This window comes from Pantherophis guttatus, chromosome 1 (genome assembly GCF_059756535.1).
Source record: "Pantherophis guttatus breed Tessera chromosome 1, ASM5975653v1, whole genome shotgun sequence".
In the NCBI taxonomy this organism is placed as follows: Eukaryota; Metazoa; Chordata; class Lepidosauria; order Squamata; family Colubridae; genus Pantherophis; species Pantherophis guttatus.
This window is the reverse complement of record NC_142063.1, coordinates 105871050-105888109: the sequence shown is the minus strand read 5'-3', so window position 1 is coordinate 105888109 and position 17060 is coordinate 105871050. Positions and strand designations below refer to the sequence as shown.

General features: G+C 36.8%; 1 protein-coding gene across 12 annotated transcripts in view; it reads left to right on the top strand.

Annotated features, from left to right (window-relative positions):
* The window catches only part of BRSK2 (BR serine/threonine kinase 2), a 467655-nt gene that overhangs the window by 303094 nt on the left and 147501 nt on the right, over positions 1–17060 (top strand). For all 12 annotated transcript variants that reach the window (XM_060687737.2, XM_034416848.3, XM_087880323.1 and 9 more), the window contains exons 3-4: positions 3101–3186; positions 16223–16363. In XM_060687737.2, coding sequence (XP_060543720.1) covers positions 3101–3186; positions 16223–16363 — 227 coding nt within the window. The remainder of the gene's footprint in view (positions 1–3100; positions 3187–16222; positions 16364–17060) is intronic.

The window sequence follows — 17060 nt, the reverse complement described above, 5'->3', positions numbered from 1 at the left end:
AGCAAAAAATAATAATTTTGATTTAGGATACAAATTCAAGCTCCATAATTTTTTCCCCATTCCCCATCTCTATATGCTATTGGGACAAATCATATCTTATCCTAACTTTATTCCCAGAATTATTACAGATCAAATAAGCAAATCTTATTGTTGTGAATATTTCTATTAACAATGTGCATTTGGAGAAGGAGTAGGGAGAGAATTCTCAGCAGCACCACAGATGCCCAGGAAGGAGGCAGCACATTCCAAAGAGAAGGCCAAATTAAGAGACTGTGAAGTCCTGAGTTGGATGTGGGAAGGAGGAAGAAGTTCAAAGTAGCCACATCCTAGAATCTCTTGTGGTGTATCTGTTAGATTAGAAGGTTATAGTTTCTAAGTTTTTAGAGTTCTACATTGTAATATATTGAATATTTTTTTAATATTTCATACATACAAATAAATGAATAAATAGGTTTGTATCACCAGAATAAATCAATACTTCTATCTCTGGCAAGATTTAACAAGCTGTACTCGGCTTTTAATTTTTAAAATACAACGTACAGAGTTCAACCAGATTCTTCTGTTTGGCTACTGAGACAGAATATAACTATATTGTCCAAATGCTGTCCAATCTGCTTTAATATCTCTAGTTTCATGCAGGTTGCCCTGATACAGAAAATGGTATGAAAAAATGCCAGATTAGCAAGAGCATTATTGGATTCAGAGTTCATGGTTTTTTTTCTAATTCTATATTAGTCTGCTGACTTTAATAGTCTGTTGTTTATTTGTATAGCCTTACTTCTCAGTTCATCAGACTGTGATTAAAGCATTAGTGGTTCATTCTTATATAAGTGTACCAACCATCCTCAGTTGCTCCAGTTATGTAACAATAAAAGCGCCAATGCAGAATTAATTTAGAGCACCTTATTCAGCAGAGAAAATTGCCAAAGGTATAGTATTATATTACTGATTTTGTTTAGAATTCTGGTATCTATGTCATGAGCGGCTTGCCCCCTGCTGTACAATTTAAAATCTTTTATTAATATAAACAGAACAAGATTGGCAAACATCATCCAGCAATCCCTGGAGACTATCAATATATTTTAAAAGTTTTATTTTAGCAATGTAAGCATTTCACCATAATTCAGGATGTACATCCCAAGCAGTCCTCCTTGTCATTGGCCAAATAACAGAAGAATCATGGGAAGCAGATTTTGAGATGAACCTTGATGGAATGGAAGATGGGGCTTTGAACCTTTTCCTCCTCCACCTCAGATCTCTCTTATTTGCAGTGTTAATCTACCTCACCTTCATTGATGTAGAGGAGTAAGGAGATTGCCTTGAATTTAGCCCAAGTAAACTTAGTCCAGGTAAACATGAACTTAGCTCAGGAAGGTGAGACAAAGAAAGTTAAGATTATCTTGCTTTGATTCTTTTTGATATAAGAGGGAGGTAAAGCAAACACTCTCAGGCTTTCAAGAAGCTGTCATTTGTATAAATAAAATTTTAGTTTTAGTATTTCTTGTAGTGTTTACTTCCTGAGTGGGTCTTACCCCAAAGGGCTAGTATTGATGGTTATTCCAATGCCATAATCATTTATCAAGGTCTGACAGATATTCATTTGGTCCCTTCCATGAATATAGTATTACAATAATATTAGGTAAAAATTCTCAAAAATTCTCCATCTCTTCATATCTTTCATTGGAATTTCTTGTTTCTTGACATAGCCTGGCACATGAATTTCTGTCAAATTCCATCTCCAGGGCAACTTATTAACCCTTCATTATTGTCTATTAATTTATTCTGTAATATCTACCATATATGACTTGGCAACAAGAATGAAGAACACTCAATAATGAAGAAAATAGTGTTTGTTCAAATTAAATGAGCACGGAAAGAATTCATTCATAAAATTACAGATTGCTTAACAAGCTGATCCTATTTTATGACAATTCCGCACATCGTGTAGTGTTTGAGATTTAATACAGTATTCCAAGGAATGGTTTGTGCATCATACATTAAAGAATGTTAAATGTTTTGAGGATTCTGGTATCGAAACTATAGTCTTTTTGTTGATTTGTATATAAGCTCAGAAAATCTTAGACATGTATGTGCTTTCCTTGCATGGGAGAAAAGACAATAAGAAGTTTCTAGTTATGGTTTATAATTTGCATTTTTAAAATACTCTTTGACAATGAGAAATGAGAGTTATAGAATTCAGAATTAGTTAAAAATGCAGAAAATCTCAGTTATGGCCTCAGACTATTCTCCATTGAATAGTGCTTTAAATTCCGTTAAGGTATCACAGAATATCCAGGGGAACTGTCAGTCCAGCAGTTCATGAACCATTTATACTTTGGATCATTATGTAAAACAGACTCGGTGCTCTAAATCTTTGAATTTCTGGAAACATTGTGGTTACTGAAAGAACATTTACCATGGGAATCATAATTATTTCTGTAAATATGATACAATTATTGTACCTGTATATTATTGTGATTCTCTACATCTCTCTATATATACTTTATTGCTCATTAATAATACCATTTCCTACAATTTATGAGATTTAGTCCCTGAAAGCTTATGCCATATATACAGTATCTGTGCCAAGGCACTTTAAGACTCTGTTGTTTTTGTTATATGACTAAACTTTATATGCGTTTGAATCAGTGGTGGAATTCAGAATTTTTTACTACCAGTGCTGTGGGCATGGCTTGGTGAGCGTGGCTTGGTGGGCATGGCAGGGGAAAGATAGTGCAAAATCCCCATTCCCTCCCCACTCCTGGGGGAAGGATATTGCAAAATCTTCATTCCCACCCCACTCGGAGGCCAGCCAGAGATGGTATTTGCCAGTTCTCCGAACTACTCAAAATTTCCACTACTGGTTCTCTAGAACCTGTCAGAACCTACTGAATAGCACCCCTGATTTGAATGAACATTAGCATAATTTTAATAGAAAATAAGCAAATACCATTAGTTTTTTTGTCAACTGGTCACATTTCCTGTATATCTATTTTCTACATTATTTTACTACTGAACAAGTGAAAGATGGTAGACAGAACATTGCCATATAATCTAAGACATAGATTTTAATCTCTTGTATCCTTCTTTTCTCTTCTAGGTGGAACGGGAAATAGCCATCTTGAAGTTGATAGAACATCCCCACGTTTTAAAGCTGCACGACGTTTATGAAAATAAAAAATATTTGTAGGTATTATTCATTGACATTTATTTATTATTAAACAAATTTATATGGCAGACCAACTCACACATAGTGACTTTGCGTGGCTTATAACATATTAAAGAATAATATAGTACATTGGGAGGCTATTGAACATCTTAATATGTTGAGTAGACCAGTCAAATCAACAGAAACAGACTAGTGAATGACTCTTTCAATATAACTCAGTAAACCCATGGATGTATTGACAGTTGGAACTTGTCAAATCTGTCAATTCCACAATTGATAAATTAATTGAATTCTTATTGTTCCTTACATTTCTCTAAAGCAGAATTCCCTAGTTTGGTAGGTTTTAGATGAAAGTTAAAATATATCTGTGAGGACATCAGGCTGGAAAGATCTGCTCTGGAATTTGAAAAGGGGTATATTTCTCAAAGCTAAAAGAAGTATTATAATCAAATGTCATTTAAGATTTAAGAACCTTTTTGGTTCCTTCCCCCACAATATTGATGTTTCGTTTATTTATTTTTACTGGCTCTATTTATTTTACTGACTTTGTGAGACTAATGAATATATCCATTGTCACTTTCTTAGGGGAATTGAATGACAGAGCTTTTCCAGGTTTACTATCAACAAACAAAAGAATTGGCCAGATATATAAAATATATTAAGATATTTTATGTTTTATCACCATGTTTTACAATTTATAAAGATGAAATGAGAAATAAAATTCTAATTAAAGATAAGTAAGACAGAATTAAAACGTTAAATATAAAAACAATTCAACAGTGCAACTCATCTCAGCAGATAAAGTAGCTTGGAGAATATCTGCCTTGTGTTCTCATCAAAAAAAGTATATATAAAGCTTGAAGCTCACCAGGCAGAATATCAAAAGCCTCAAGAAACTTCTAAAGAGGAATATAGCTTTTCAAATTTCCTAGGTGCATGACATAGGTTATAATGCCTTATGTCCCCTGCCATAGATAATTGGCAGTGGAGTTATTTTAACAAGAGATTTTACATATTCCCTGCAGTCATTCCCAGTCAGTAGTTTGACAGCAGTATTCTGAACTCATTGACATTTCTGAATCCTATTCAAAACCAGTTCCTCCCTACAAAGGAGGTCATAGTAATCCAGAGGGATGTCGTTAAGGCAAGGCCAGATTGGAACTAATGTACAGTATTATTTCCAGAAAGAGGTATAGCTAGCGCACCGATTTTAGATGAGACTTCTACCTACTCCCAAACTAGGAATGGAGTTCAAGATTGATCTTCTTACTGGACCATGATGTCTTAATTGTTGATGTTTTAAGATTTATTAATATTGCATCCGCTTTATAGATTTTAGAGAGGTTTTGTTATGGATTATTATATTTTGTTTGTCATTACTTATTTATTTAACTGCACTGGCAGGCTTTTTGTTATAAGAAGAATAGAACCTGGAAGTAGATAAATGTAGGAATATATCCAAACTATGAGCTTGAGTCTTCAAGAGGAATGGGATGCTATCACAAGTAGTGTTCTCATTCTCATCTGCTTTTCAATTTAGGGTCTTCACCAATTTCCCTGGCTGCAGTTTTAAGCTAATTTTCTCTTAGAAATCTCATCACCAGGCATCACCTACTGATTTGGAACATGCACAATTTTCTTGTGTGCAAAATACAAAAAAATGCAAACATTTCCAACTTTATGACAAGCAAAGAAGTGAGCAAGATTCAAATTCGTCTACCTGGGCTGTAGGTAGCGTTTTAAAATATCATGTCTCCTTGAAAATGAGATTGCTAAACCAAGGGGAGAATGTGGAATGGAAGTAATGATTACATATAAACCATAGAACTAGAACAATAAATTGTTGTCAAACAAAATTGATCCATACATTCAAAAATTAACTGTAAAAGATGAAGCAGTTCAATCTTTCTCTCTCTCTCTCTCTCTCTTTCCCACTCTTGAAAGTCTTTTCAACAATGAACTGCAATACTAGAAAAAATAATATTATTTATTTATTTATAAAATTTATACGCTGCCCATCTTACCTCAAGGTAACTCCAGAAAAATAACAGAAAAAAATATTCTCTGCCTTTTTGTTTATATAGATACATGTGACTTATCTGGCTGTTCCTGAATTGTTTTTAAGTGTAGCTATTAGCAATATACAATAGTGCAGTGATGACTAATCTTTTTGCAGTCGCGTGCAAAAGCGGGGGGAAACACGGGGGGGTTGCATGCGAGCGTGCCCACACCCATAATTGAATGCCCCGCTGCACCCTGCTCCCCCATGCATGTGTGCGTGACCCCTCCGCACTCCCCCCACTTTTGGCACGCAATGGCAAAAAGGTTACCGGTACTGGTAGACCCATTTTTCGCCCTCCCCAGGCTCCAGAGGCTTTCTTGGAGCCTGGGGAGGGCAAAAATGGCCTTTCCCACCCCCCGGAGGCCCTCCGGAGGCCGAAAATAGTCAATTTCCCGACTTCTGGTGGGCCCAAAAGGCCCGAAAATCAGATGGCCAGTGTGCGCGTGCACACTGCAGCTGAGCTAGGGCAACACTTGCATACCCACAGATATGGCTCCACGTACCACCTGTGGCATGCGTGCCATAGGTTCGCCATCACGGCAATAGTGTATAGTTAAGATACTTTTATATTTGCTGTACTGCTGTACTGTAAAAAGTAAAAATACTGTATAATCTGGAGATGAGTAACTGAACTCTAGTAGTTAGTCACCCAATAAAAACATTTTAATGTCAGAATATAGGCTTGTAGCTCCTCCCACACACAAAAAAACACAAAAATACATGTTTAATGTTCTATGTTTGATACCTTGCGAACCTGTATGGTTTCCAGGCTCTACCCACTTTCTCACTGAATGTTATCAAATATCAGGGAAGGGGATTTTCTCCTATTTTCATTTCTTAATGGATTTTTTTTTTTTAATGGAAAGAAAAATAAGAGAAGCACTAGGAAAAAGCCATTTTAAAACAGAGGACAAGTTTACCAACTTTGTAAAGTTCTGTGAATAAAGCCAGTTAATTGCATCATAAAAGTCTGATCTGGAATCTAATTAGTAGGATTGCGCAAAGCATTGGAAAGAGGCCTTTTGTAATAGAAGGGACCTTTCTTAAAAGAAAGTATCTGTGTCCTATGGAAATTTGGCACCACTGTTTTGAAGACTTTCTCTGGCTGTCTGCACAAACGTATATACAGTATGAACCAATAGCATACAGTTCTATGGGAGTCTGCCAGCAAAACAAAGTGGAGCTATAACCACCCAGAAAGGTTTTGAAGCTGTCTTAAAACCTTCCATTAGACAAAACTGCTTTACTGCTTTGTGCAGACCTGCTTCACTCACACCAATATGCTTTGCAACATGTTTTTTTCAAATGTGTAATAATTAGCCATACACACATTGACCCTATAAAGCAGATTATGCTGTATCATAGCAACTGAGCACAGATTGGAATGAAGATTTCTCATATCCATGTACAACACAATGGCTACAGAGCCATCCTGGCAATGTTAGATAGTGCTTCTAACTAATTTACAAAAGATTGATGCCACAATAACTGTGCTTATTATCAAGGTACTTCTATACTTTCTTGTGGGTTTTTTTCCTCCAGAATCACAAAACAGACAAGATTGACACTGTATACAGTGCCATTTGGGGATTTATGATCATATATGACATTTGTTCCCCACTGATTAGATTTAAGGGATAGGAGACTTTCTCCATACTGATTTGGCGCATGCTACTCAGAATATCTTTTCATCCCTAAGAGAAATCATAGCAAGAGGTGGAAAAAAAAAAAACCAAAGTCCATAAATAATCAAATTATGTTTGAAAAATGCATTGTGATCAAACTATCAATCACTTTTGAAAATATTAGACCTGATAGCACTGCATACTAGTTGTGTAAATCTAAGGATTTGGGGTGCTGAAATTTCAGTTTATCTCTTTGTAAGATAGGGTAATAAAATGCTTCTCAGACAGCTATATCCCAGAACTTTAAGATGAAAGATATTTATTGTCAAAGTATAAAAATATTGCAATTTGATTGATGGCGATAATTTAAAGAAAATTATACCGATGTTATACTAAAGGCCATTGCTTGCTATTAAAACAAGATGATACGATTGGTAATGTGGAAACATAATAAATCAATTAATGAGTTTTGGATAATACAATAATGGAGTATGACTGTGGAGGAGTGAAAAAGCTCTGTGTCAGTAATTTCCTACCTTGTAAAGTTCAGGTTTAAGAGGAGGATGCCGATGTCGCCAGCAAATACAACACAGCACAATCTTCTCCTCTTTACAAATTAGTCTCAGGTTAGTTGATCAGCGTTCCATCAAACATCATGTCTTAATTGCAGTGCTGGTAGCCTGGTTTCTTAGGCATATTATGAATTAAGATTGATATTTCGGATGCCAAAGACGGCGTTGCAGCACGGGGAGTGTTTCTTCGATAAATGTTAATTTCACAAATCATGTTTGACTTTGGGATTATTATTTAATTTGTGACAAAGGAGATTTGGTTGAGTAGATTCCTAATGTAGTCATGAATCAAATCATTTTTTTCCACAGTTAATTTAAGAGCGAAAATGCATCTGGAGGGGGGGTGAAATTAAAAATGTTGCTGCCTAGCTTAGCCAAAGTAATATCATTCTACTTTTCTTTCCATTCCTTTCCAACATTTATGGAGGAGAAATTTATTATTAGGAGATGTAAGCATTCAGTGGAATCCAGTTAGGTTGCTGACTCAGACTGCAAAGGCAGAAATCTCAAGTTAAATGCTTTTTCCAATTAACTCTCTTTGTATGGAAAACAAATGGACTGGGGAAAAGAGCTCTGCCTCTTCCTTCTGTAATATGTTAGTTCTACCTGCTTTATATATATATAAAATCTATGATGTTCAGGAAAAAAACCAGTATATAATTCTCATGCATTCATATATCATTTCTAAGAACAGTGTTCCATTATGCAGACCGAATGCATTAACTAAATAGCTGCCAAATAATGGCTGCATTCATAACACTAATAACCCTGGCTTATTAACAAACCATAATGGTTTCATTTGTATAACCTATGATGGGTTAGATTGAGCTATATTAAAGGTTAGAGCAATACATAAATCCTGAAGGTATACTAAATTCATTGGCAGAACCACATCAAAAAGCCAGCTCCTTTGTGTAGGGATGCCAAGTAAATGAAAACAATGGCTTCATTAGTATGTTATGGAACTATCTCTATAAAGTACAAAGATATTATAGACAAAGTACAAATATTATTTATATTTTGCTGATAAAGAAATAAATTTATCAGCAAAATATAAATTTGGTATAAAATGGTTTTTCGTGAATGTGACTGCTTGAGGGCTCCTGGATTGGAGCTGAAAGGCGAAAGGGAGCAGAATGCCCCCTCCCACATGTTGGGGTAGACCAGGTGTCTCGTTTCCTACGTAAACCAAGTTTCTTAAATTGCAGCCATAACAAAAACCTACGATAAAAGAAGAAAGCATATGAGAACACCAAGGGCCTTTTATTTCAACGCTGAGCCCTGCAAAATAACAACCAAGAAAGGAGAATATCTGTGGCTCAGGGTTGAAATGAGAATTCTTTGGTGCTCTCTGAGCTTGGTTGTTTTCTTAAATATGTTTCATTATCCATCATCATGATGTTACCTAGTTGTATAATATTGTGCAAGAGAACAACCAAGCTCAGAGAAGACCAAGAATCCCACAAATACCTAAGTATAAGAAAACAAACATTGGGTTCTCACACAGAAGCACATTGTAACTGCTTCTGAAAACAGTTTTATTTGATAAGAATATCTCTTTTAGTAGTACTGCTTCTACTCAAGAAGATATTAGAAAATCATTTGTCTGAAATTGTATTTCCTGCCTGATCAGGAGGTTGGACTAGAAGACTTCCAAGGTCCTTTCAAACTCTTTTATTCTGTGATATCATCCTTTGAAATAATTGTACTAAGTATCCCCTTGCAAGAATGAATAAAGAAATGTGCATGGTTGTTCTAAAGTAAATTTATAGAGATTATCAGTCAAGCATACACATTTCTGCATGAACAAAATTATGATTTTACACAGGATACTCTTCTTCTGTGAAGGGAACTTTTCTCTTGGTACCTAGGTTAATTTCATACATAGATGCTTCCCACATGTTTTAATTATTTCAGTCAATGGAAAGGTTTGCAGTGATACATGAGACTTAAAGTTTGTATCACTGTGGTCTCATTTGAGTTACATTGATGGAAATATAAGATACTGTCCCATTTAAGCCACTTAATGAGGGATCAGCCCATTTTCCTCAGTTGTTCAATCACCATAGTGGTAGTATCTCGAGAACATTTTTCTCTTTAGCAGGATTTTTCTGCTGTCTTGTTATTATATCTTCTTTTTCTTCAACTTTTATTTCTCCCTCTCAACTATTTGTCTATTTTTGTATTTCTCCTTTTGCTTTTTCCTGTGAGTATTTTCTGGCTTCCGACTCAACCGTAGCCTTGTGTGAAATGCAGCAATAAGTTTCCTCCTAAAAATGAACCACTAGCTTATATGGTGTGCTAGAAGAGGAACGTTGCATAATTCTGACTTCAAGGTCAAGTCTTCACAACAACCAAATCTAGTTATACTTTTAAATATGTTGTTTGGGAATACAGTAAATGCTCAAAACTGCAGATACCATCAAGCCTGTCATTCTGCTGCAATGGCCGTACACTTTTGAAAGAGATGGACAGATTCTTTCAGAGAAGATTTCAGCAGCTACTTTGTCAAGATGTTATCTTGATATCAGAAACTTAGTTTGGGCTTGATTTCTGCATATCACTCCTGGTTGACTGCTAAATGGGCAGGGTAAACTGAAAAACCAATGAAACATTATTCTGGGTCTTGGTAGACTCAAAGAGAGGGAGGGAGAGGAAACACAAATCGGGGTCACTCTAGTTTAATTTTGGAACATTATAGCTTGCAATTCCACTTCTCATGGAAGCAATTCAGGGTATCTCCCAGCCTATATTGCATCATCAGCAGTCTATCCCAGTAACCCAGTCCTGAACTGTTGATATAAATCAGGGGCATCAAACTCCTGGCCCATGGCCCGAATGCATCATGTGCTGGCCCAGGCCCCACCCAGTTTAGCGAACGGGGGGGAAAGTGCCAATACGTCACGTGACGACGCCGTGATGGTGCAAGTTTGACACCCCTGATATAAATGACTATTCTGTCTCTAGTTCAGCTCCCTTCCCTACCTGAAGCACAAAGTCAAAACCAGTGTTTTTGAGCCTTAGCAACTTTAAGATGTGTGGACTTTAACTCCCAGAATTCTCCAATCAACTTACATTGAGTTCCTGTAAGGCCATAAAGCAGCTGTACATTTATATTCCATTCAGGGAATTTCACCTTCTCTAATTTGACAATTAAAATATTTCTAGTGTAATTAACTTGCATTAATGATCCCAGTCTCTGCCAAAAATTATCTTTGGTCTTATCTCCATTATTAAGTAATATTTTTTTATTCTGCTGCTCTTCATTTACTTCCCTAAAAATAACAGTTTTGAGGATTACCATCTCAGCGCACAAAATTTGCTCATTACTAACTGTGAGAATAAGAATTTTTTCTTCATACCTTACTTGTACAAAGTCTACAAAAAGCCTAAACAAAGTCTTTTTGTTTAGGCAGAAAAAGTGTATTCCCGATGTCTTGCTAAAGGGATAATATATCTTTTGTTTCAAGTTGGTGAAGCACTTTTCATGTCTACAGAGCTATTCTACCAGGCCATTGGTGATGTCTACTGCATTCATCGGAGAGTATTTGCTCCCAAATCCATGTAAAGCTGCAACCTTTTAGCAATTATTATTGTTTGGTGTTAGAGTGCAGAAACATGCTTTATGTGATAGAGCAATCTTGTCTTCAATCATCTCTTAAAACCAGTTCTCCATTTCTCATATATTTTATTACTTTCCAATCAGTGTGAAGCACCAAAACCACAAAGGAAAAAAAAGTCCATCTGTAATTAAGATTGAGTGTTCATCTGTGTACTTATAGGAGCCTCCCTTGCTTCCTCATTTCTTATGAGCTGACATGTTTGGTTTCTATTTACTACCATGTCAGATCTCAGAATTGAGGAGAATGGATGAAAGAACTGAAGGGAATTGAATGGAATATACCGGGGTTATTTCCATCAAAAGTCAGTCAGCTTTAAAAGATTTCAGTAGAGGTATACTGCAGGTACAATATTCTGTGTGAACACACAGAAAATCACCTGAAGACACAACAGCAATTCATTTATCAGCTGTGGGATTGATCTGGGAATCACCGTATTAGGAAATAAAACCAAGAATCTGCCTCAAAAGCTAAAGAAACACTTCTACTAAATGTAAAGTGTGGCTCAAGCCCTCTCAATAATAGAACAACAGCAACAAAAACTGTTCCGTAAACTAACATTCACAAATGCATTTGGACTGCTAGAAGCTCCAGATAATTGGCAAGTAGCACAAAGCAAACGGGCTTCTCTGAAAGGAACAACTAATAAACAATGGCTTGGAACATCCAGTAACAGACATCACTCTGGCCAGCTTTTAATCATACATTGACTACGTGTTAGAAATAATTGACAAAGTAGCGTTCAAAACGTCTTTCATTCACAGTAGCTTGAAGATTTAAAGATTTCAACAAAAGAAAAACTGCAAACAAACAAAAAGAAAAAATTCCCAAGCATGAATATAACTTAAATGGTTGCTTCAGAAAAACAGCAGTTGGTTAAATGCAGGCAAACATGCATTTATTTTTCTGTTGGAAGCAAGCAGCCTCTCACCCTCCCCAGTTTTTTTTAAATGAAGAGGTCTTGGCTCAGTACCAAATTGGGATTTAAAAATTCATGCCTGCCATAAGAATTTATATAAGTGTTGAATTATTTACATGCTGTACCAATAATAAGCTTAATATCTAATAGAGATGATTTAATAAATATAAAATGGTATTGGAAAAACATAATTAAATAACTGTAATATGTCAGTATGGTCTGGACCCTTTTTGATTAAGGATTCTGTAGAAAATAACTAAGCGTAGTATTTTTTTTCATAAAACTTGTAGAAAAACCTATATTTTCTTATACATCTCTTTCCTCTGTCATGGTTTCTTCTGAACTAGAAACTGATTAGGAGTCTTAATGGAGATGGACTATAGGAGGAGGCTTAGTAACAGTACCATTAAATGTAGGCAGATGTCCAAGACCATGAGCTCTGAAGGGCACAGAATAAAAACTATTTAAAAAGAAGAATCATGATGTAATCTTAGAGAGAGAACTTTGGTTAGACTTGTATAATTGCTGAGAAAATTGGACACCCCTTCCATATATATTCAGGTATAAAAAGGAATGCGGTAGCTCAGTGGCTAAAATGCTGAGCTTTTCAATCGAAAGTTTGGCAGTTCAGCGGTTCGAATCCCTAGTGCTGCATAATAGGGTGAGCTCCTGTTACTTGTCCCAGCTTCTGCCAACCTAGCAGTTTGAAAGCACGTAAAAAATGCAAGTAGAAAAATAGGGACCACCTTTGGTGGGAAGGTAACAGTGTTCCGTGCACCTTTGGCGTTTAGTCATGCCAGCCACATGACCACGGAGATGTCTTCAGACAGTGCTGGCTTTGAAACGGAGATGAGCACTGCCCCCTAGAGTTGGGAACGACTAGTACATATGTGCGAGGGGAACCTTTACCTTTATGAATAAATGTGTGTGTGTTTTCTTTTTTCTAGCTCTTTGTCTCTTTTTTCTTTTTCACATCTATTTTCTTTTTCTCTTTGAATGTATTTCTTATTATGTATCTAATTTTTTTTTAATGAAAACTATTTCAAAATAGAGAACTCTGAAGGGGATAGAAAGGAAGGGATGCAGATCAAGATAGTGATGGGTAGAGGGAAGACTGCACTCTGGGAAGAAGGATCAAATATCTAAGGATAATCTCCACTTCCAGCCCTCTGGCCCAGGGGCCGGTTCCAAATCCCGTTGCTACTGCTTCGCTTGTGCGCGCACGTGCTTGTGCGGCACTTCTGCGCATGCACAGAAGCATCTGGGCGGGTGGGCAGAGCCTTCCGCCGCTACCGGTTTGCCCGATCCGGTGCAAACCGGTAGCAACCCACCTCTGCTCTGGCCTCATCTTGGGAGTCAGGTTATCAGGTCTTTGGGAGTCTTGTGTGACTTTATTGTTTTTATATTTATTTTTATATTTATTATTTGACTTTATTTTGGAAGTTATTACCTTTTTTTCCTCTTTTTTGCTTCTGATGATCACTTTACCATAAAACAAATTATGGATAATTCATTTCTGTTGTGTAACTCTAACTCTTGTTTTTATTGTTATGCTATGAGGACAGATAGAATGTTCATAGAAGAGCCTTGGTAGTACAGGGGTTTAAGGCACCCTGTTATTAAGCTTATTAAGACCAGCTGCCTGCAATTACTGCAGGGTTCGAATCTCGCCAAGGCTCAAGGTTGACTCAGCCTTCCATCCTTTCTAAGGTAGGTGAAATGAGGACCCAGTTGTGGGGGCAATAAGCTGACTTTGTATAAATATACAAAAGGATGAAGGCTATTGCTGAGCACATTGTAAGCCGCCCTGAGTCTTCGGAGAAGGGCGGCATATAAATCAAATTAAAAAAACAACAACATTGTGGAATGAGAACATTGATGCTTTGCTTTAATACTCCTTCTTCTTTGGTTTCTTTTCTTTCCTTTCCCTTTTTTGGGAAACATGACCCAATATTAATGTACTCAGACAGTCCCTACCTATAGCAGTGTTTCAAAGAGGCTGATAAACCACACTTCCCATTTTTCTCCCTATTATCCATGCATATAAAGCAAACCAATCCAAAAAGAAGAACTCTATCATGTTAAATCTATATGCGTAAAGGGCCCCCAGCTAGAAGCTCTTCTGCAGGAGACAGCTGCCGAGGACCCCTGGTCACACATTGATTGAAAGTTGTATCTCATACTAGAAGAGAGCTTCAATTAATGTTCAGACAGACATTTTGATCTTCCATCAAAAAAAGTGGGTTATTTGTTTGGGGGGGAACGACATTGACCTTGTGTTTTTGTTCATTCAGTAGAGCATTGTTAACGGCACAGGAACTTTACATCTTTTCTCGGGACTGTAATTTTAAGATTCAACTCACACAATGCAGTCTTGGTGTTTTGTTTTGATTTGTGTCTTTTTAAGGGGGTATAATAATTTCTGTAGAGGAAGAAGAAACAGGTCAGAAAGAAATATCTATGAGATTTGCATGCTTTTTGAATGGTCTTTAAAGGGATAGTAAATCAAAATTAGCTATGCTAGTAATTATTTCAGCAACCCAGGAGGAACCTCCCACACTGGGAACTGCTCCGCAACTTGGTTAATCAAATATGTGTACAAATATGTCTTCAGCAAAGACTGCAAAGGTTCAAAGTAATAAACCTGTAATTAATAGTTCTAGCTTGGAGTGTTTGGTAAGTATGTTGTATTCCCATTCCAATGAGTTTGACATTTGTGTTCCTACAACAAGAGCACTGAGCAGGAGTTGGGCATTAAAGTAACACTGTTTAATCAAAGCCATCTGGTAGTGGCAATTTTAAACATAATTGTCTCCATGCAAAGACACCGTTTCTGTTAGCGTCTCTGATGCATTAGTAATTTAGGATCAGAGTACTTGGGATGTTGCCTTATTTACATAACCTCCTTTGTGCAACCACTCCTCATTCTTGAGCATTGTTTAACTAACAGGTCTGCCACTCTCCTCGTGTTGCTAAACTACAATGCATGGTTTATTTCTTCTTCTTCTAATCACTTGAAAAGGCAGAAGTGCCTGTTTTCAAAATATCTTCTTTCATTTCATTGTTTCTGTTTCTGACTTTGATAGGTGATAAACAATAATACGCAGTCTATTGAGTTATCACTATCTCCCAGATAACCTTTGGGTTCTTCAGGCCAGCCCACTGTTTTGCTGTTGTTGGGAAGAAACATAAATAAATAAATAAATAAACATAAATAAAATAAATATCCAGTTCTTCTTTATACGGCAGAGAATATAAAGAAAAGGGATTATATCTAAAACCTTGTAATCATATTTTATGACATGCCCCTCTGGACAGGAATTCCCACTCAAGATTGCTTAGGAATTCCTTAGGCTTCACAAAGGTTGAGTTTCTTGCTAGGTAGAATGACATGACTGCTTCAGGTAGCAAATGTTGGGCAGAGGACAAACAGGAGGGTTGCTGAGTATCTTCGGATGTTACCTGCTGCGAGCCTGGAAAATTTAATGCCTGCTAGTTAGTCAACTGCAAGGCTGGCTTTGTATATTTGGAGTCAAGGAGGTGCCTTCTTGTCCTTTACATCAAGCAGCAAGTAATCATGAAGTAATTTATTTATTCATACCAGTTCAGTGGTGGGATTCAACATTTTTTACTACTGGTAATGTGGGTGTGGCTTGGTGGGCATGGCATGGCTTGGTGGGCGTGGCAGGGGAAGGATACTGTAAAATCTCCATTCCCACCCCACTCCAGAGGAAGGTTACTGCAAAATCCCCATTTCCTCTCGATCAGCTGGGACTCGGGAGGTAGAGAATAGATGCGGGCGGTGCCAGCCAGAGGTGGTATTTACCGGTTCTCTGAACTACTCAAAATTTCCGCTACTGATTCTCCAGAACTGGTCAGAATCTGCTGAATACCACCTCTGTACCAGTTAAGTTCTTTTAGAAAACACACTGCATTTAGATGATTATCTACTATATTTTTACACTGACTTTGTCTCATAGCATTGGAAATCGATCAGTAAAAGACGTTGAAAACAGAGAAGTAATTTAATTTTGTTTGATAAATCTCTACTTGAGAAACTGTAAGATCTCTAAAAGCTTAGTCGCTAATTGCCCAGATAAAAATGTTCAAGTGCACCATTTTTCAAAAGTTCTTGCGCTGCAGTTTAAACAAAAGTATTAGTTATTTTGAAGATTACTTTTTCTCTGTGTGTTTTCAAACATATGTGTGATCATATTTTTTTTTTAAAAAAAAACATTTTTCCCCCTTGTTTCAGATATTTGGTGCTAGAACATGTGTCAGGTGGAGAGCTCTTCGATTATCTGGTAAAGAAAGGAAGATTAACACCAAAAGAAGCCAGAAAGTTCTTCCGACAGATTATTTCCGCGTTAGACTTTTGTCATAGTCATTCAATCTGGTGAGTACAATAGTTTAGGGCGCATGACTTTCAACAAGGGAGTTGTTTCAACAGAGTTCATCTGAGTAGGGAACCAACCTTAAAGCAGGGGTGGGTTCTACTTATCTTTACTACCAGTTTGCAATGGAAGCATGTGTGCAGATCGTCAATTATGACATTCAGGGGTGGGTGGGGTGAGTGGAGCCTCCCGCCATTTTTACTACCAGTTCTAAAGAACCAGACAGAACCGGGGATAACCCACCACTGCCTTGAAGGTATGTCTTTCACTAGGATATCATAAACTGTAACGTCAGATAACTCAGTTTGCTCCTCCCTTTCCCTTTTCTTCAATTTATCACTAAACATTTTATTGTTTATTCATATTGATTCGTGTCAGAAGCATCACAATTAAAATAAGGCATGCTATATGACATAAAATTTAAAATATACAAGATTAAAATATCTACAAATTAAACAGATCTTTCCCAGAAACTAGCAACATTAATCGTGTTCAGTCACACTGCCATGAGGTGCTCAAATGCCACGAGGCCCTCTATATTTTATTTTATTATTTATATTTTATATTTGCAGATTGCCCATCTCCCTCAAAGTTTTAAAATATCTCCTCTCTCAGGGTGCCCATCCCATAGAACCGCATTCTTGAAATTTGGATAGCGCTCACCCTGTGAGCTTTTTCTAGCGCCTTGATGACTTGGTT